General features: G+C 44.4%; 2 protein-coding genes across 2 annotated transcripts in view; one reads left to right on the forward strand and one right to left on the reverse strand.

Moving 5' to 3' along the window:
* FOXRED1 (FAD dependent oxidoreductase domain containing 1) overlaps window positions 1–858 on the reverse strand; it is a 52,796-nt gene extending 51,938 nt beyond the window's left edge. The window contains exon 1 of the mRNA XM_030221157.1: window positions 632–858. Coding sequence (XP_030077017.1) covers window positions 632–776 — 145 coding nt within the window. The 5' untranslated portion in view covers window positions 777–858. The remainder of the gene's footprint in view (window positions 1–631) is intronic.
* Window positions 859–1,316: 458 nt separating this feature from the next.
* SRPRA (SRP receptor subunit alpha) overlaps window positions 1,317–17,295 on the forward strand; it is a 52,567-nt gene continuing 36,588 nt past the window's right edge. Inside the window, exons 1-3 of the mRNA XM_030221055.1 lie at window positions 1,317–1,567; window positions 8,702–8,785; window positions 16,124–16,287. Of these exons, the coding sequence (XP_030076915.1) occupies window positions 1,451–1,567; window positions 8,702–8,785; window positions 16,124–16,287 (365 nt within the window). The 5' untranslated portion in view covers window positions 1,317–1,450. The remainder of the gene's footprint in view (window positions 1,568–8,701; window positions 8,786–16,123; window positions 16,288–17,295) is intronic.

Below are 17,295 nucleotides of genomic sequence, written 5' to 3' on the forward strand. Positions count from 1 at the left end.
ACATGGATGAAGGGGAGGGAAATCAGGAAGGAGATGCACATGGATGGAGGAGAGGGAAGAGAGGAGAAATGCTAGACATGGATGGAGTCTACATACTCTATCTTTTAAAAAATACTAAAAAAAAGAACGATTAAAACAAAAACAAAAAAACATAGATAAAACAATCCGTATCTAATACCCCTGGAGCATATTACTCATTACACACCCTTCCTAATTATTACTTATCATGACAGAACATTTCTCCTAACGGTTCCCTTAAAAACAATCGCCATTACATGATAACTTTGCTAGCGCCCGTTTCATTTGTGTGAGAAACGGGCCTTTTTATAGTAGTTATTCCATAAACTGCATGTGTCACTTGGCGACAACTTACACACTTAATTACCAATTATTGATGCCAATCACATGCATATAGTACTACTAGTCTATAAACTAGGTGCCAGCTTATATAACTGTCTTTCACATTCCCAAGTGGTTAATTCTTTTCCAGTTTTCTCCAACAGGAAACAGAAATAAAATTGAAAGAAACTAACAAGCGTTTCTTCAAATAGCGCAAAACATGACAAATGCTTTACTCCCAACCGTGGAAATGGGGCGATCATTAACATCAGACTCTCTACCGAACTCTCACCTCTGAAGAAATCATTCTGTTTGTAATTTCGGGAGCCATAGCTAAGTAACCGATAAGAAGGATCACAAGTGACACCACACGAAAGTCGCAGAGGACTCAGATAGTGACGACAGCAATAACTACAGAGATTCCACCGGGACCACATAGTTTCTGCATTAGCACCACACAATGCCCTTTCACGCTTTTACTACACCAGCAGAAGTAGAGATCGAGTGCCATCCTCCTAGTTTCAGACGTCATCAGCCAAGGACAACACCACCCACTTGCTCGTCCAATCCGCTGAGCGGAGCGTGGCTCTGAGATTGAACACTCGATATGTTATTTATTTTTTAATTAACTTGGCGTGATGGAAAAACAGATTCCTGCTTATGTAAACGGTTTGCTTTAATTATTTTCAATGTTCTTTGCCGGTGGCTGAAAAAAAAGTCCGGCTTTGAAATGGACTTTTATCCCAAGGAGATTTGACAGGAGACGGCATGAGCCTTTCTGGCTAGAGCCAGTAGGCGGAGCTTCTTGCCGTATCACGTACATTGTCTTGGACTTACCAAGACGGCAGCTGCTGCCTTGGGAAGAATTAAAACTTCTTTGGACCAAGTGGGTGGACACCGGCTTCAGTTTTGTGACATCATGCCGCAGTTTTTAAATCCCTTAAAGTAGGACACCGGAAGTAGAGGGAGGAGGACTGTGGGCTGGCTGGCGCACTGAAAAGTCGTAACGAGGTGTTCTGTTCCTGTGACGTGTCTGTGGCGCAGGCAGGCGCTATCTGTAGGTTTCTGGTGGTCTTTTTGGTCTGGACTCTCTCCGATCCTAGGCTCCGCTATGCTCGACTTCTTCACTATCTTCAGTAAGGGTGGTATCGTGCTGTGGTACTTCCAAGGAGTGCCTGGTTCGTTCACCGGCCCCGTCAATGCTCTTATTCGTTCAGTCATACTGCAGGTGAGGGGGACACTGGATAGGGAGCGGGCCTTGGGGCACGCTGGGGTCGAGAAAGACATATGGAACAATTTGTGGCTAGAGAGAGTATAGTCAAAATTAGTAACATAGTTTGGTTTAAATAAGTTTTTAGCTAGTTTCTGGAGCTCAGGTCCATTAGAAGCTATTACTAAGCCTGGGGAGCATAATCTCCTACTGGTAGCTAGAAATAAACTATAGAGAATGAATGTTCCTGCTATGGTTTGTTGGAGACATTTTGTAAGTGACCTTTGGCTTCTCTCAGAAGCAGGATACTGAGCTGAATAACATCTGGTGGACAATGTGTATATAGTACTTCCAAGCTTTCCGTCATCCCTGATCACCAAAGAAGATTTGAGGAACAGATTAAAGCAGGCTGCAGTTGATTAATTGACATTGTCAAAGCCGGCTCCTGGCTACCATATAGATTGACTTTCTCCAGAAGGTCTTGTCTTCTATTTGTTTGGAGGCTTTTTAATGGAGCGTGCATTGTTGTTATTGTGTCAAGACATTTTATTGCTGCTCTTCCATGTCTTCTTTTTCTTTCAGCCTTTCCTAGCATAATTGTGACCATCTCTTAGAAAACATGACTGAAGTTATGTGCTTTCTGGTGACTTTAGTTGTGTTTTCCTAGAGATGTCACAATTTTTTTTCCAAGGGATTCTTGTTGTTGCATTATATGGATGAAATATACTTTGTCTAGTCTTGTGAGCTAGAGAGAATTTGGGTTTTATTTGGTCAAGGACCCATCTGTTCGATTTCTTGGCTGTCTGTGGCATTAGTAATAGTCACATCCATGTCACAATTCAAATGCTTTTTTAGGCTGAGGTAGGAGACCTTATGAGTCTCATTTTCAAAGCATATATTTATTTATTTATTTATTGCATTTGTATCCCACATTTTCCCACCTTTTTGCGGGTTCAGTGTGGCTTACAATATGAGTTAAATGTTGGAAATACAATTTGTTACAGATTGGTTATGGATTACATTTTGCAGAGTTATGCGAAACAGTTGAAGTGTCGTTAAGGAATGTAACAATGGAGCACAAACATTGAAACAATGGGAGCTTAGAGGGCGATAAAAAGGCATGAAGACATATGGTATATATCTTTCTGTGATTAAAGGTATGAATGATGTGATAATACAGGAATGAGAGTTCAGAGGTGAATGTATGATGCATTCGTGAACAGTAAGTGTGGACTTTATGTGTTTTGGTTCTTTCCGTAAATCTTTTCGAAAAGATGGGTCTTCAGTGATCTGCGGAAGGAAGCTTGCTCGTTGATTGTTCTTAAGTTGCGCGGCAGTGTGTTCCAATACTGCGTGCTCATGTGAGAAAAGGTTGACGCATGTAGCGCTTTGTATTTCACGCCTTTGCAATTGGGGAAGTGGAGGTTAAGGAAGGTTCGGGATGATCTTTTGGCGTTTCTGGGTGGTAAGTCTATTAACTCACACATGTAGGCTGGAGCTTCGCCGTGAATGATTTTGTGGACTAATGTGCATACTTTAAAAGTGACGCGTTCCTTGAGTGGAAGCCAGTGCAGTTTCTCTCGTAATGGTTTTGCACTCTAATATTTTGGCTTTCCAAAGATGAGTCTGGCTGCCGTATTCTGGGCTGTTTGAAGTTTCCTCAGTGTTTGTTCTTTGCAACCTGCGTATAGTGAGTTGCAGTAATCCAGATGGCTGAGCACGAGGGATTGCACTAGGCTGCGAAAGACGGATCTTGGGAAGTATGGTCTTATCCTTTTCAGTTTCCACATGCTGTAGAACATCTTTTTAGTTGTGTTGTTAGCATGAGTTTCGAGTGTTAGGTGGCGGTCGATAGTAATTCCAAGGATTTTTAACGTTTCTGAGATTTGAAGGTTCAGGTTTGGTGTGTTTATAGCTGTGAATTCTTTTGTGTTGTATTGGGAGGTGAGTATTAGGCATTGAGTTTTTTCTGCATTTAATTTCAGACGGAATGCATCTGCCCATGTGTTCATGATGTGTACACTTTGGTTGATTTCGTTGAAGATTTCGTTAATGTCTTGTTTGAAGGGGATGTATATTGTCACATCATCAGCGTATATATATGGGTTGAGGTTATGGTTTGATAGGAGTTTTGCCAGAGGGATCATCATTAGGTTGAAGATGGTTGGTGAGAGAGGTGATCCTTGTGGTACTCCACATTCAGGTGTCCATGCCTTAGACGTGGTCGAATTTGATGTGACTTGATACGAACGTTGGGTTAGGAACCCTTCGAACCAATTCAGGACATTTCCTCCAATGCCAAAGTATTCGAGTATGTGTAATAGGATTCCGTGGTCAACCATATCGAAGGCACTTGACATGTCAAATTGTAAGAGGAGTATATTGTTGCCAGTTGCAATTATTTGTTTAAATCTAGTCATAAGGGTGACTAATACTGTTTCTGTGCTATGATTCGACCGGAATCCTGATTGGGCGTCATGCAGTATTGAGTGTTTGTTTAGATAGTTTGTAAGTTGTTTGGTTACCATTCCTTCAGTTATTTTGGTTATTAGTGGTATGGATGCTACTGGCCTGTAGTTGGTTATTTCACTCGTGCTTTTCTTTGTATCTTTAGGAATTGGGGTGAGTAAGATTTTTCCTTTTTCTTTTGGGAAAAGTCCGTTTTGTAGCATGAAGTTCACATGGCTCGTTAGGTCTATTATGAATTGTTGAGGAGCAGATTTCATGAGGTTATTTGGGCACGTGTCTAGTTTGCAGTGGGATTTGGCATATCTTTTGAGAGTTTCAGAGATGAGGTCTTCTGATAGTATTTCGAATTCGGTCCATGTTCTGTCTGCAGGGTATGTTCCTTCTGGGTCAAGACAATCTAAAAGTGTGGCGTACTCAATAGGGCTTGCAGGTATTTTGAGTCGTAGTTGTATAATTTTCTCCTTGAAGTATTTCGCAAGGTTGTCCACATCTGGTACATCTTTGCCGTTGTTTGTAGCTGGTGTGGTGTCTAACAGTTTGTTCACAAGGTTGAAGAGTTTGTGTGTCTTTGTAGTTTGGTCCTATTATTGTTTTGTAATGTAGTCTTTTGGTCTGTTTTATGGTGTATTTGTATTTTCTCCGAAGTAATTTCCTTTGTTTAGTGTTTGTTTGTCTTTCTTTTTGTTCCATTCTCGTTCTAGTTTCCTGACTTGTGTTTTAAGTTTTTTCAGCTCTTCGGTGAACCATGGATTTGTTTTTTTCCTGTGTGATGTTGTGGTTTGGATTGGGGCGATTTTGTCTAATGTTGTTGTACATAGATCGTCCCATTCTTGGAGGAATTGGATGGTGTCAGCGTTTGTTGGCCATTCGTTCTGGTAGATCTGTTGCCAGAATATTGTGGGGTCTATTTTTCCTCTCGTTGTGTATGTTGTTCGCTCCTGTTTATTGCTTGTGTTTATGTGTGTTTTTCGCCAGCAGAGAGAGACATTTGCTTTATGGTGGTCTAACCATAATGTAGGTGTCCATCTTGTGTCAGTGATTGTGATAGTTGAATCCGGTTCGAATTTATTTGTTATGATATCAAGTGTGTGTCCTTTTTTTGTGTGTTGGTTGTGTATTGGGTACTTGTAGGTCCCAGAGTTTTAGGAATTATTTGCATTCTCGTGTGCTTGGTGAGGTGTCATCTTCTAGGTGTAGGTTGATGTCTCCTAGTATGAGGATGTTTGAGGCAGACACGCAGGAGTTTGAGATGAAATCCATGAGTTGTACTTGGGAGTCTTGCCATTTTCCTGGTGGCCTGTAGAATAGGATTGTGTTAAGGTGTCCTATTAGGTTTGGATGATTAATTCTAGTCGATGCAATTTCAAGTTGTGGCGAGGTAGATTCGCCCATGATTGTGATGGTGAATTCGGGTTTGTAGATAATAGCTATTCCGCCTCCTCTTTTTTTTCCATTTCTTGTCCAGTGGGTGATTTTGTATTCTGGTGGGCATGTTTCTAAGATGGCGGGGTCTATAGGGCTATGGAACCAGGTTTCTGTGATGAATAAAAGGTCTAATTTATCTGTGGTGATCCAGTCTAGTATATCTACTGAGTTGCTTACTGCTGATCTTGCATTGATGTATCCTAGTTGGATTGAGTGGTATGGTTCCGTGGGGGGGTTCGATGTGTTTATTTTTATTAGTTGTCTGTTTCTTCGGTGGTTGAATTTGTTGTTGTTGTTGTTTTCATCTGTTAGTCGGCGTTATTCATATCCAGAGATTGTTCCGTTTGGTTGGTTGTTGTGTTTTTGGTTTGGTGGGTTGTTGATCGGTTGTACATAGGATTGTTGTATTGTGGGTGAGTTGTTATGGATGTTCTTTAGGGTGGGCATTGTGTTTATGTGAGTGCTGTGTAGTTTGTGGGCAGTGGGGTTGGTGTTGTCTTGGTTGTAGGTTGTGTGTGCGTATAAGAGCAAGGAGAGACAATGGATGGTTAGGAGTGTTTTACTGGTGTTCATATCTATGTCTAAGGCGCTGTGGCAAACGTTCAGCTGGTTTACATCCAAGCGAATCAAGCTTACATTTGCATTGAGGCTAGGCAGTTCAAAGTCTACATTTGCATTTGAGCTTGGCTATAGACTTACAAAGATAAATTACTATGTAACTTTGCAAGTCTGTTAAGCTCTGAGTGTTATAATCCACAATACAGGTATTTTGGAGAGATCAAGGTGCTCAACCCACCTCATTAATCACAAATTACGTTTTATTTTATTTTATTTTGTAATGGAGGAAAAGGCCTCAAAAAGACTGTGGTACTCCTCAAAATTTCACCAGTATAAAGTATCCAGCAGAACAGCAGCTCATCTGTCAAAACCCTTAAGTTAACTTTATTCATCCATGCAAATTTTTATGTTATTTTTCTTGATCATTACTCATAACACTGTTTTCATTGCAAAATATAGTTCAGTGCAAGAATGTAATTCCAACACAAAGCACACTTATCATCTCAACTCCAGTGGGGGTCCCGTTTTGCCCATGACTTTCTCTAGTGATTTAATGTGCTCCACTATCATTTGCATTCCTGCTGCATGAAAGCAAATAATAATGGAGCACATTAAATCCCTAGAAAAAGCCATAGGTGAAACGGGACCCCGTCGGGGTTGAGAAGATAAGTGAGTTTTATGTTGGAATCATATTCTTGCAATGAAACAGTGTTATGAGTAATGATCAAGAAAAATAATATAAAAATTTGCATGGATGAATAAAGATAACTTGGAGGGTTTTGACCGATGAGTTGCTGTTCTGCTATATCGGTGAAATTTTGATGAGTACTGCAGACTTTTTGAGGTATTTTCCTTTATTACAAAACAAAATAAATTAATTTGTGATTTGATGAGATGTGTTAAGCACAAGTATTATAATCCACAATACGGATATTTTGAAGAGTTTGCCTTTTTTTCTGTGGAAGTTTGTGGTGTATTTGGAAGTCTCCTTTTATCTCTGAACAGAGAAGAGGAAGGAAGGGAATCTTTTATGTGTGTGAGAAAATAGTTTTTGCCTTCTTTCCTTTCAATTAACAGTTGCGTTATTTTCATTTATATTCTTTTTCCTGCATAGATCTTACTCTACAGGGAGCTTTTTGGACTCATTTTCGAAAGAGAAGGACGCCCATCTTTCGACATAAATCGGAAGATGGATGTCCTTCTCCCAGGGTCGTCCAAATCCGTATAATCGAAAGCCGATTTTGGACGTCCCCAACTGCTTTCCGTTGCAGAGACGGGCAAAGTTCAAGGGGGCGTGTTGGAGGCGTAGCGAAGGCGAGACTTGGGCGTGCCTAATACTGGACATCCTCGACCCATAATCAAAAGAAACAAGGACATCCCTGACAAACACTTGGACCACTTTACCTGGTTGTGTTTTTCTTACGACCAAGGCACAAAAAGGTGCCCGAAATGACCAGATGACCACCGGAGAGATTTGGCGATGACCTCCCCTTACTCCCCCAGTGGTCACTAACCCCCTCCCACCCTCAAAAAATATCTTTCAAAATATTGATTTCCAGCCTCAGATGTCATACTCGGGTCCATCACAGCAGTATGCAGGTCCCTGGAGCAGTTTTAGTGGGTGCAGTGCACTTCAGGCAGGCGGACCCATGCCCATCCCCCCCTACCTGTTACATTTGTGCAGGAAACAGCGAGCCCTCCAAACCCCACTGTACCTAAGGGCTATGGTAGTGGTGTACAGTTGGGGGGGGGGGGGGCTCAGCACACAAGGTATGGGAGCTATGTACCTCGGAGCAATTTGGGTTTCCCCGCCCCTGGATCGGAACGTTTTGCGAGGACGTCCTCATCAAAACTTGGACGTCCCTTTCGAAAATGCCCCTCCACATGGTTTAGCGTAGGGAACAACTGGTTCATTATTGCATGCTGAGTTGTCTTTGCAGGTAATCCTTCTATGGATTTTGAAGCCAGTATAATAACGTGTATAAAAATATTATATGCTGACATTCAGGATTAGATTGACTAACCTACATTAATGCACTTAACCAGGGTTCTTATACTGTATGTTAAATGCAGTAAGGCAGCTTACTAAAATTGTCTTTTAGCGTACATTTTTGAACTTGTGGTTTTAAACATGTTAATTCATGATCCATTTTGCATTTAAAAAGGGTGATAATACAAATTTGCAGAAAAACTCAAATGAAAAGGCGGATCAAGCTATACATTATCAAACATATAAATGGCAAGTGACCGACTCACCTGCAAATGCGCAGTAGAGACTTCCCTCTCTGTTCCGCCCTCGAGTCAAGACGTGATGATGTCAGAGGGCGGAACAGAGAGGGAAACGGAGTCGGATGCTGCCATTGTCTCTGCCGATGCTGCTGGAGCCTGGAAACGAACATCGCGCGCACCAACCTCCAGCCCCCTCCCCCCTGCTGCTCCCGCCCCCCTCTGTATCGGGCCCCCTGCACTGACCTGACAGCGCCTCTCACCTTGCTGTCAGGTCAGTGCAGGGGGCCCGGCACGGAGGGGGGAGGGAGCGGCGGCGAGGAGGGTAGCTGGAAATCTCGCCTGTTTTAACGGGCTTAACGGCTAGTCTTTTTATATTAGAAGGTGAGCCAAAAAAGGTAGTAAACTGTATGACTTTGATAGTAATGTTGTTTGTATGCTTAGATCTACCTGTGGTTTGTTGTCCCCTTTTAGGAGCGAGGTGGCAAGAATTATTTTAACCATGAGGCTCTTACGCTCAAGTACAAACTGGACAACCAATTTGAGCTTGTATTTGTGGTAAGTTAATTGAACCTGAGATCTAAGCATTGCCTTATTTCTTCTAGCTTGCTTATCTGGAGTAGAAGTTCTGCTGGAATGAGGACAGTAAGAGTTATTCTTTTAGAATGCAACATAGTATTCAGCAGAAGAGACACCTGGATGGTTGAGTGTTGGTGGAGTACTGTATTGGTTGTAACTGGTGGGGTTTGCAGAAAAATGGCAAGAAACATTTTCACAGTCTCTTAAACATTTCCTTGGCTGGCACGTAGGTTTTCTATTATAAACAAATGACCCATGTTTTGGAAAACTTTAGGGGTAATTTTTGCCTGTTGTCTTTTTCTACTCACAGAAAAATGGTACATGTAGTTTCTTTGATTATTTGGTTAAAGAAAAGTGTGTCCTACTTTGATTATTGGTTAAGCATATGCCTTTTGCACAGGTACTGTTTGTATCAAAGTGTACACAGTTTTCTTTCTCCAGCCTAATCTAGGGAATGCCGCTTGAACCTGGGGTATAAATAATGTACATTGTACTTTTTTTTTTTTTTTTTTTTAATCCAAATGCCCATTTCTACAAGTAAAATAGCATTTTATTCGTGGAAAGGGCTTTTGGTGATTGCCCTCTCAGTATCTTCTCTTTCCCCCCCCCCACCCCCCCCTCAAGCTGCAGGTTGAAATAGATTGAGCATTTCAAGAGGAGAGTTCCAAAATCTGTTCAGTAAGAAAAGCTGGGTTTTTTTGATAAATGCAATACTTTATTTTCAAGAATTCTGTCCATCATAAGAATCTTTTTCAGTGAACAATCATATACCTTATGAATAAATGCCTTTTAGTGCAAATTTCACACTTCCTATGGCTATCTATAAAGGCAGTCTGTTTGAAGTATGAACTCTTTTTTTTTTTTTTTTTTTTTTTTCTCAAAAAAAAAAAGGTACTTAGCAGGTTTTGGAACTTACTTTGCTCTCAGTTTATACAGATAGGACTAGATTCTATATATTACACCTAAACAAATGGCGCCGAAATGAAATTCACCTAAGCGTATTCTATAAAGTATGCTTTTAATATAGACATATTTTTATAGAATAAGCCTACATTTTCTCGCGGTATATAGAACACACCGAGCGCTGGTTCGCATAACTAAATTTAGCCATGGGCAGTTAATGCTAAGTTAAACGGTGTAAATCCTGATGCCTAAATTAGGTGTGGACTGGGTGTATTCTATAACAATGCACATAGAAACACCTATAACAGGTCCATTCCCACACCAACTCTTCAACTACGTGATTTAGAATTTATGCGCACCGCTTTACAAAATATGTGTAGACAGTTCTGTGCATAAATTCTAATGAATTAGTGGTTTTGATAATTGGTTGTTATCCATTTATCAGCACTGATTAGCTTGTTAACCAATTAGCTTATCCGCATTGTTATGGAATGCACTTCGATTTCTGTGTGGAAATCTCGGCACAATATATAGAATCCCAAGGATAATGTATATTGTTTTTCCTTGTCATCAGCAGCAGATGAATCCATTAACTGATGGGTTGTATCCGCCTACCAGCAGGTGGAGATAGAGAACACTGAAAAAACATAGTGCCTCTTGGACGGCTAGCCCCCAACTGCCTTCAGTATTTCTCTATCTCTCAGCAGGTGTGGACGTAGCTTGATCAGCTCAGCTCCTGGATTTCAGACTACCTGGGGTGGCTCCTGTGCTTTGCCAGTTGAGCAGGGGTGTTGTGGCTGGTGGTGCCCACTTTGAAGGTATATAGGTTCGCCTTTTCCGTGCCTTACCCATTCCCCCCGCCTCCCGGAGTCCCTCTGTTGCTGCCTGCCTCCAACTTTCCTCACAGTGTTAAAAAAAAAAAAAAAAAAGAGAGAGCGCTTTTACTGCATGGCTGTTCTGAGGCTTTTTCCAGAGATTCTGGTTCTGTGCAGCTTGACTGGAGCTCGTTGACTCGGTCCTTTGAGGTGAGAGTGGTGCTCAGTTCCTCCGGGGAGATCCCGCGGATGCCGTTCCGATCGGGGTAAGTTTTGAATCGAAGCCACCATTTTATTGCTATATTCCCGTCCTGTCGGATGATGACTGCTGAAGGAGTTAAGCGCTGCTCCTGTTGTGGTAAACGCAGATCAGCAGCAGGGCTGTGTAAAACATGCTCCTTAGACGCTCACGATAGTATGAGCATGCCGAGTGATGTTTCTTCCCGCTTGATGGAGCTGCCAGCGGGCGCCATTTTGGAAGCGCCGCATGTCTCGACCCTCGCGGTTGTGGAGGAGTCTGAGTGCAGGGGACCGCCTCGTTTAGAGGCTGCCAGAGGAGCTCCTACACCCGTTTCTCCTAATTCGGAGGCAGAGGGTCAGGGTGAGTTTTTCTCTCCTGAGTTTGTGCTTTTAATGCATAAGGCTTTTATGCTGAAAAGAGCTCTGCCGTAGGTGTCTGACACTGTGTTGCCTCCTGGCTTCCCTCCGGGTGTTGATGCCCCGGGGATGACTTCAGAGGTTATTTCCTCCCCCGAGCGTTGGAGACACGCTAAACATAGACGGGTAAATTCCCCGTCTGAAAGTGGCGCATATCCTCCCCCCCCCCCCCCCCGCCCCCTGTGGTCGGGCTGTGGAGAGTTTGAGGGATCTGGCAGGCCCTCAGGGACGGATAATCCAGAGGAGGGTGTCTGTTTGCCACTGGATTTGGATGATCCCAATGCGGTCTGGATTTTCTACCGCGACGAGCTGCCAGCTCTCATTACTGATGCCTTGCAGGCCCTCTCGATTGATGATCCTGCTGAAGGCGACACCTCCTCTGTTAATCTTAGGATGGCGAGTACTAAGAAGCCTACTCGGGCCTTTCCTGTGCATGACTCCATCCAAGAGCTTATTTCAGCTCAATGGTCTGACCATGATGGGCCTTTGAAAGTGGCCAGGGCTATGGGTCAGCTTTACCCTCTGCGTGAGGAGCACTTGGCCCCTTTGGGGATGCCTAAAGTGGATGCATTAGTCACGGCGGTAACAAAAAAGACCACCCTCCCAGTAGAGGGAGGGGTCGCTTTGAAGGACATGCAGGACCGGCGGCTGGAGTCCGCACTGAAGTGGCCCTTTGAAATTGCGGGCCTTGCCTTGAGGGCGTCTATTTGTAATTCCTATACAGCCCGGGCATGTCTTTTCTGGCTACAGCAGGCGGTGAAACAGCCCGCCGATGGTGTGGGCCCCCTTTCTGAGGTTGCCTCGCGGATGGAGTCGGCCCTGTCATTTTTGGCTGACGCCCTTTATGATCTGGTCAGAGCTTCGGCTAAACAGATGTCTGTGGCGGTGTCCGCCCGCCGCCTTCTTTGGCTATGGCATTGGGCGGCTGACATAGCTTCTAAGCAAAGGCTGGTGAGGCTACCCTTTCAGGGCCTCCTGTTATTTGGAGAGGAATTGGAGAAGATTGTGAAAGATCTGGGGGAATCTAAACCCCAGCGGTTACCTGAGGATAGGCCGAGGCCTTCTTCCAAGGGTTCTGTGTTTTCCTCCTCTTCCAGACCTCGCTTCCGTGAAGCTCGCAGGTGTCGCCCGGGGCGCTCTGCTGGGTTTTCTCAACGTGTCTGTTTTCAGCAGAGGAACTCCTTTCGCTCAGAGAAATGTTCCGCAGGGTCCAGTTCAAGGCCAGGAGTTCAGGGGCGTCCTCCACAATGATGGGACGCCGGTCCACTCCTCCTTGCCTGCAATAGGAGGACGTCTTTCCCTCTTTCTAGAGGAGTGGACCAAGATTACCTCAGATCAGTGGGTCTTGGACCTGATCAGAGAAGGTTACCGACTGGAATTCGGTGCCCCTGTGAGAGACGTGTTTGTGGAGTCCCGATGGCGGCACTGCTGTAAAACGGGCGGCGGTAGAGGAGACCTTACAAGTCTTGAAGCACCTCGGAGCGGTGATCCCGGTGCATCCTGCCGAACGCGGCTGCGGCCGCTATTCCATTTATTTTGTGGTGCCTCGAAAAGGCAGGTCTTTCAGACCGATCCTCGACTTACGGAGAGTGAACGAGGCTCTCAGAGTACGACATTTCCGTATGGAAACCCTGCGCTCCGTCATTGCGGCGGTATAGCCAGGAGAGTTTCTCACGTCTCTGGACCTAAAAGAAGCTTATTTGCACACTCCTATCTGGCCTCCACACCAGCGGTTCCTCTGCTTTGCGGTGTTGGGAAAGCATTTCCAGTTTCAGGCCTAGCCACCGCTCCCCGTACCTTTTCCAAGGTAATGGTGGTTGTAGCTGCCTGTCTCAGGCGAGAGGGTATCAGAGTTCACCCTTATCTCGACGACTGGCTTATCAGAGCGGATTCTGCAACCGAAAGTCATCTTGCCACGGCCAGAGTGGTGACAGCCCTGCAGGCGCTAGGCTGGGTGGTCAATATATCGAAAAGTCACCTGACCCCCTCTCAATCTCTCGAGTATTTGGGGGTCCGGTTTGACACGGCCTTGGGGTTTGTCTTTCTCCCCGACCAAAGGTGGTGCAAGCTTCAGAATCAGGTCCGTCTGCTCCTGCGGATGCCTCGCCCGCGAGCTTGGAGGTGGTTCCTTGGGCAAGAGCGCATATGAGGCCTCTGCAGATTGCCCTGCTTCAATAATGGTCTCCAATGTCCCAGGAATATCAACGCAGACTAACGTTGCTCCCTGCGGCCCGGCTCAATCTGGAGTGGTGGCTCTCCGACAGGATGCTGCGCCAAGGAATGCCTCTTGCACTTCCTTCTTGGTGCCTGGTGATAACAGATGCCAGCCTTGTTGGCTGGGGAGCACATTGCCAAGGAAGCTATGCTCAGGGTCTGTGGACACCCGTGGAAGCGGGGGTGGTCCATCAATCGCTTGGAACTGAAAGTGATATTTCAGGCTCTAATGGCCTTTCAAAAACTCTGAAGGGGCTTTCTGTCCGGGTTCTGTCAGACAACACGACAGCGGTGGCATACATAAATCGTCAGGGAGGCACTCAGTGCAGGGCCCTGGCCGCGGAGGCTGCTCAGATTTGCCACTGGGCCGAGCTACACCTGCAGCTTTTGTCGGCTCCCCACATAGCAGGTCAGAGCAACGTGCAAGCCGATTTTCTCAGCAGGCACCAAATCGACCCGGCGGAATGGGAACCGGCAGAAGAAGTTTTTCTTCAGATTTGTGCCAAATGGGGGACTCCCGGAATGGATCTAATGGTGTCAAGTGCAAACGCCAAAGTACCTCGCTTTTTCAGCAGAAGGAGAGATCCTCACTCGGCGGGATTGGATGCTCTGGCTCAACCCTGGCCCTCGGGCCTCCTGTATGTGTTCCCTCCTTGGCCCTTGATAGGGCGAGTCCTGCTGCGGATTCGTCAGCACCGAGGTCTGGTGAATCTCATCACTCTAGATTGGCCAAGGCGTCCATGGTATGCAGATCTCCGCCGGATGTTGGTTGACGCTCCGGTGCTGAACCTGTTGGTGCAGGGTCCAGTATCTATGGAGGATCCCTGCCGATTTGGTCTTACGGCCTGGCTATTGAGAGGGTGCAATTGAGAGACAAGGGCTACTCTAACAAGGTCATCTCCACTCTCTTGCAGGCCCGCAAGCGGTCCACCTCCGCAGCTTATGCTCGGATCTGGCTTAAATTTGAGGCGTGGGGTGTTTCAAAGGCGATCACACCCACGCAGGCTACAGTGTCGACAGTGCTGGACCTTTTGCAGGAGGGCTTACAAAAAGGCCTGGCTTACAATTCCCTGCGGGTGCAAGTGGCAGCATTATCATGCTATCGAGGGAAAGTCTCTGGCTTGTCCCTGGCTGCTCATCCGGACATAGCCCGATTTTCTCAGAGGGGTGCTTCAGCTCCGTTCTCCTGTCCGGTTGCCCTGTCCGGCCTGGAACCTGGGGCTGGTGTTGAAGGCTCTCCAGTGTTTGCCCCTCGAGCCGGTTAAGCGAACTTCGGAGAAGGATGTGACTCTCAAGACAGTCTTTTTGGTGGCCATTACATTGGCTAGACACGTGTCTGAACTGCAGGCGCTGTCCTGTCGGGACCCCTTTCTGCAATTCTCAGAGTCCGGAGTGACGGTACGTACGGTGCCTTCCTTCCTGCCTAAAGTGGTTACAGCGTTTCACCTGAACCAGCCTATTTTTCTTCCTTCCTTTTCTACGGAAGAGTTCCTGGACTCCTTTGGGTAGTTACATCTTTTGGATGTCCGCAGAGCGCTGTTGCAGTATCTTCAGATGTCAAATGACTTCAGGACTTCTGATCACCTTTTTGTCTTGTTGTCAGGTCCTCGGCGTGGAGGTCCAGCGTCTAAGGCCACTATACCCATTGGCTCAAGGAAGTCATTTTTTCTGCTTATCTGCTTTCAGGTTGGTCTCCGCCTGAAGCGTTTAAGGCGCATTCCACAAGAACGATTTCCTCCTCGTGGGCTGAAACGGGTGCACTCTTTCTTCAGGAGATCTGTCGTGCGGCTACTTGGGCTTCTCAGCTCTCTTTTGCCCGGCATTACAGGCTGGATGCTGCAGCGAAACAGGACGCTATTTTTGGAGCTCAAGTATTGGCTCGTGGTGTGGCCTGTTCCCACCCTAAGTAGGGATTGCTTTTGTGCATCCCATCAGTTAATGGATTCATCTGCTGCTGATGACAAGGAAGGGAAAATTAGGTTCTTACCGTGGTAATTTTCTTTCCTTTAGTCACAGCAGATAAATCCATGATCCCTCCCTGTCTGACTTTGTTTTTTTGTTCAGATCTTTAATGCAGATATAAATCACATTAAGAGAAGTTGGAAAACCGTTCTCAGAATTTCTACATGCTGTTCTACTACAGGAGGTTGAGATCGTCCCTCCTTTGTTGCTCCTGTTCTGGGGCGTTTGCTCGCTGTGAGGAAAGTTTGTGTTACTATACCTTTATGGTTCACTCTGCTTTGGAAATCTCAAATACTGAAGGCAGTTGGGGCTAGCCGTCCAAGAAGCACTATGGTTTTTCAGTGTTCTCTATCTCCACCTGCTGGTAGGCGGATACAACCCATCAGTTAATGGATTCATCTGCTGTGACTAAAGGAAAGAAAATTACCAAGGTAAGAACCTAATTTTCCCATCTCAAAGTCCAAATCCCCATGTGCCAAATTTTCAGGATACCAAAAGAAAATGAACAATCAGACTCTGAGTTGAAATTCATAACACAGGTATGAGAATTTGATTTTACTGTGTGTGTGCTATAGATTTATTTGGAGACTTATTCCCATTCTCCTGTGAGAGTTGTCGTCTCCTCATTCTTTAATCTAGGTATTTCTTGTTAAGTGCAGCTTATAATTTAATGCAAGTCCAGTGCTGCCAGACCTCCATTTGTAGGTATTGCATTGTTATTACTGCCTAGCTCTTAATCATTTCTTGGCATGTTAAAATTTTATAGGTGGGATTCCAGAAAATATTGACGCTGACTTACGTGGATAAGTTAATAGACGATGTGCATAAAGAATTCCGGGATAAATATCGTAATCAGTTTCAGAAGAATGGCACGTTGGGGTTTCTGACTGGCACTTTTGATTTTCATGATGATTTTAAGGATATCCTTAGGTAAATATTTGTTTTTATGCTGTACACCCTGTGAACTAGGACACCTTTTTTTTTCCTTTTGAGATTAAAGGATGTGTGCTGTATTTTTGTGCAAGATGTAGAGGTGTATGTGTGTTTTGTAAATGACAGGTATATAGAAAAGTCCTTTATAACAAAGAGCTGTATGAAGATGCTTGACGTATAGAGGGACTGGCAGGACAGCAGAAAATAGGGTATTCTGTAGTAATGTGGTTTGCAGTGTGTAAGGTGGTGGAGGAACCTATCTAGCTAGTTTAGAGATAGTTAAGATATGCCCATGGGGGCCTTGCAGAAGGATTTGAAATAAATGCACAGTCTGTATTCCTTGATTCCATTGCGTTGTCCAGAGGCACACAGCCAGGCATCAGGGGGGAAGGGAGAAAAGCCATTAGTGGAAGAACATGGGTGATACAGAGGGGTGAGATTGGGGGCACATCTGCCTAGTGAGCCCAAGGAATGTTTTGAGCTCGATCTTGGTTACTGTTTAGAACAAAGAGCTGGAAGCATTCCTACACATGACAAATATTAGAGAGAGAGATGTCATTAATAATTGGAAGCTGTTTATTTTGTATTTATATTCCGCACTATCTTGCAAATTCTAGGTGGAGCACAATATTATATATATATATATATATATATATATATAATAATTAAAATCATTAACATAAAACAAATTAAAAACAAGCAGGGCAAATTTCCACAATAAGTATTATCATCAGCATCTACAAGCCATATGCCTGCAGTTCAAATGTTGATTTAACTCTAAATTGCCATTGCAAGACTTTTTTTTATTATTAGATCATTTTTATATTAAAAGCTTCCTGAAATAAGTTTTCAACTTAACTTTTTTTTTTTTTTTTTTTTATCTTAAGCAATTTACAAATCTAATTCCAAGAATCTTGCTACAGCAAAGACAAATAATATTAAACATTACTATGCATCACTGTAACAAAGTAGGAAAAATATTATATTATTACATCTTTAGTCCAC

The sequence above is a fragment of the Microcaecilia unicolor genome, chromosome 12, assembly GCF_901765095.1.
Source record: "Microcaecilia unicolor chromosome 12, aMicUni1.1, whole genome shotgun sequence".
Classification (NCBI taxonomy): domain Eukaryota; kingdom Metazoa; phylum Chordata; class Amphibia; order Gymnophiona; family Siphonopidae; genus Microcaecilia; species Microcaecilia unicolor.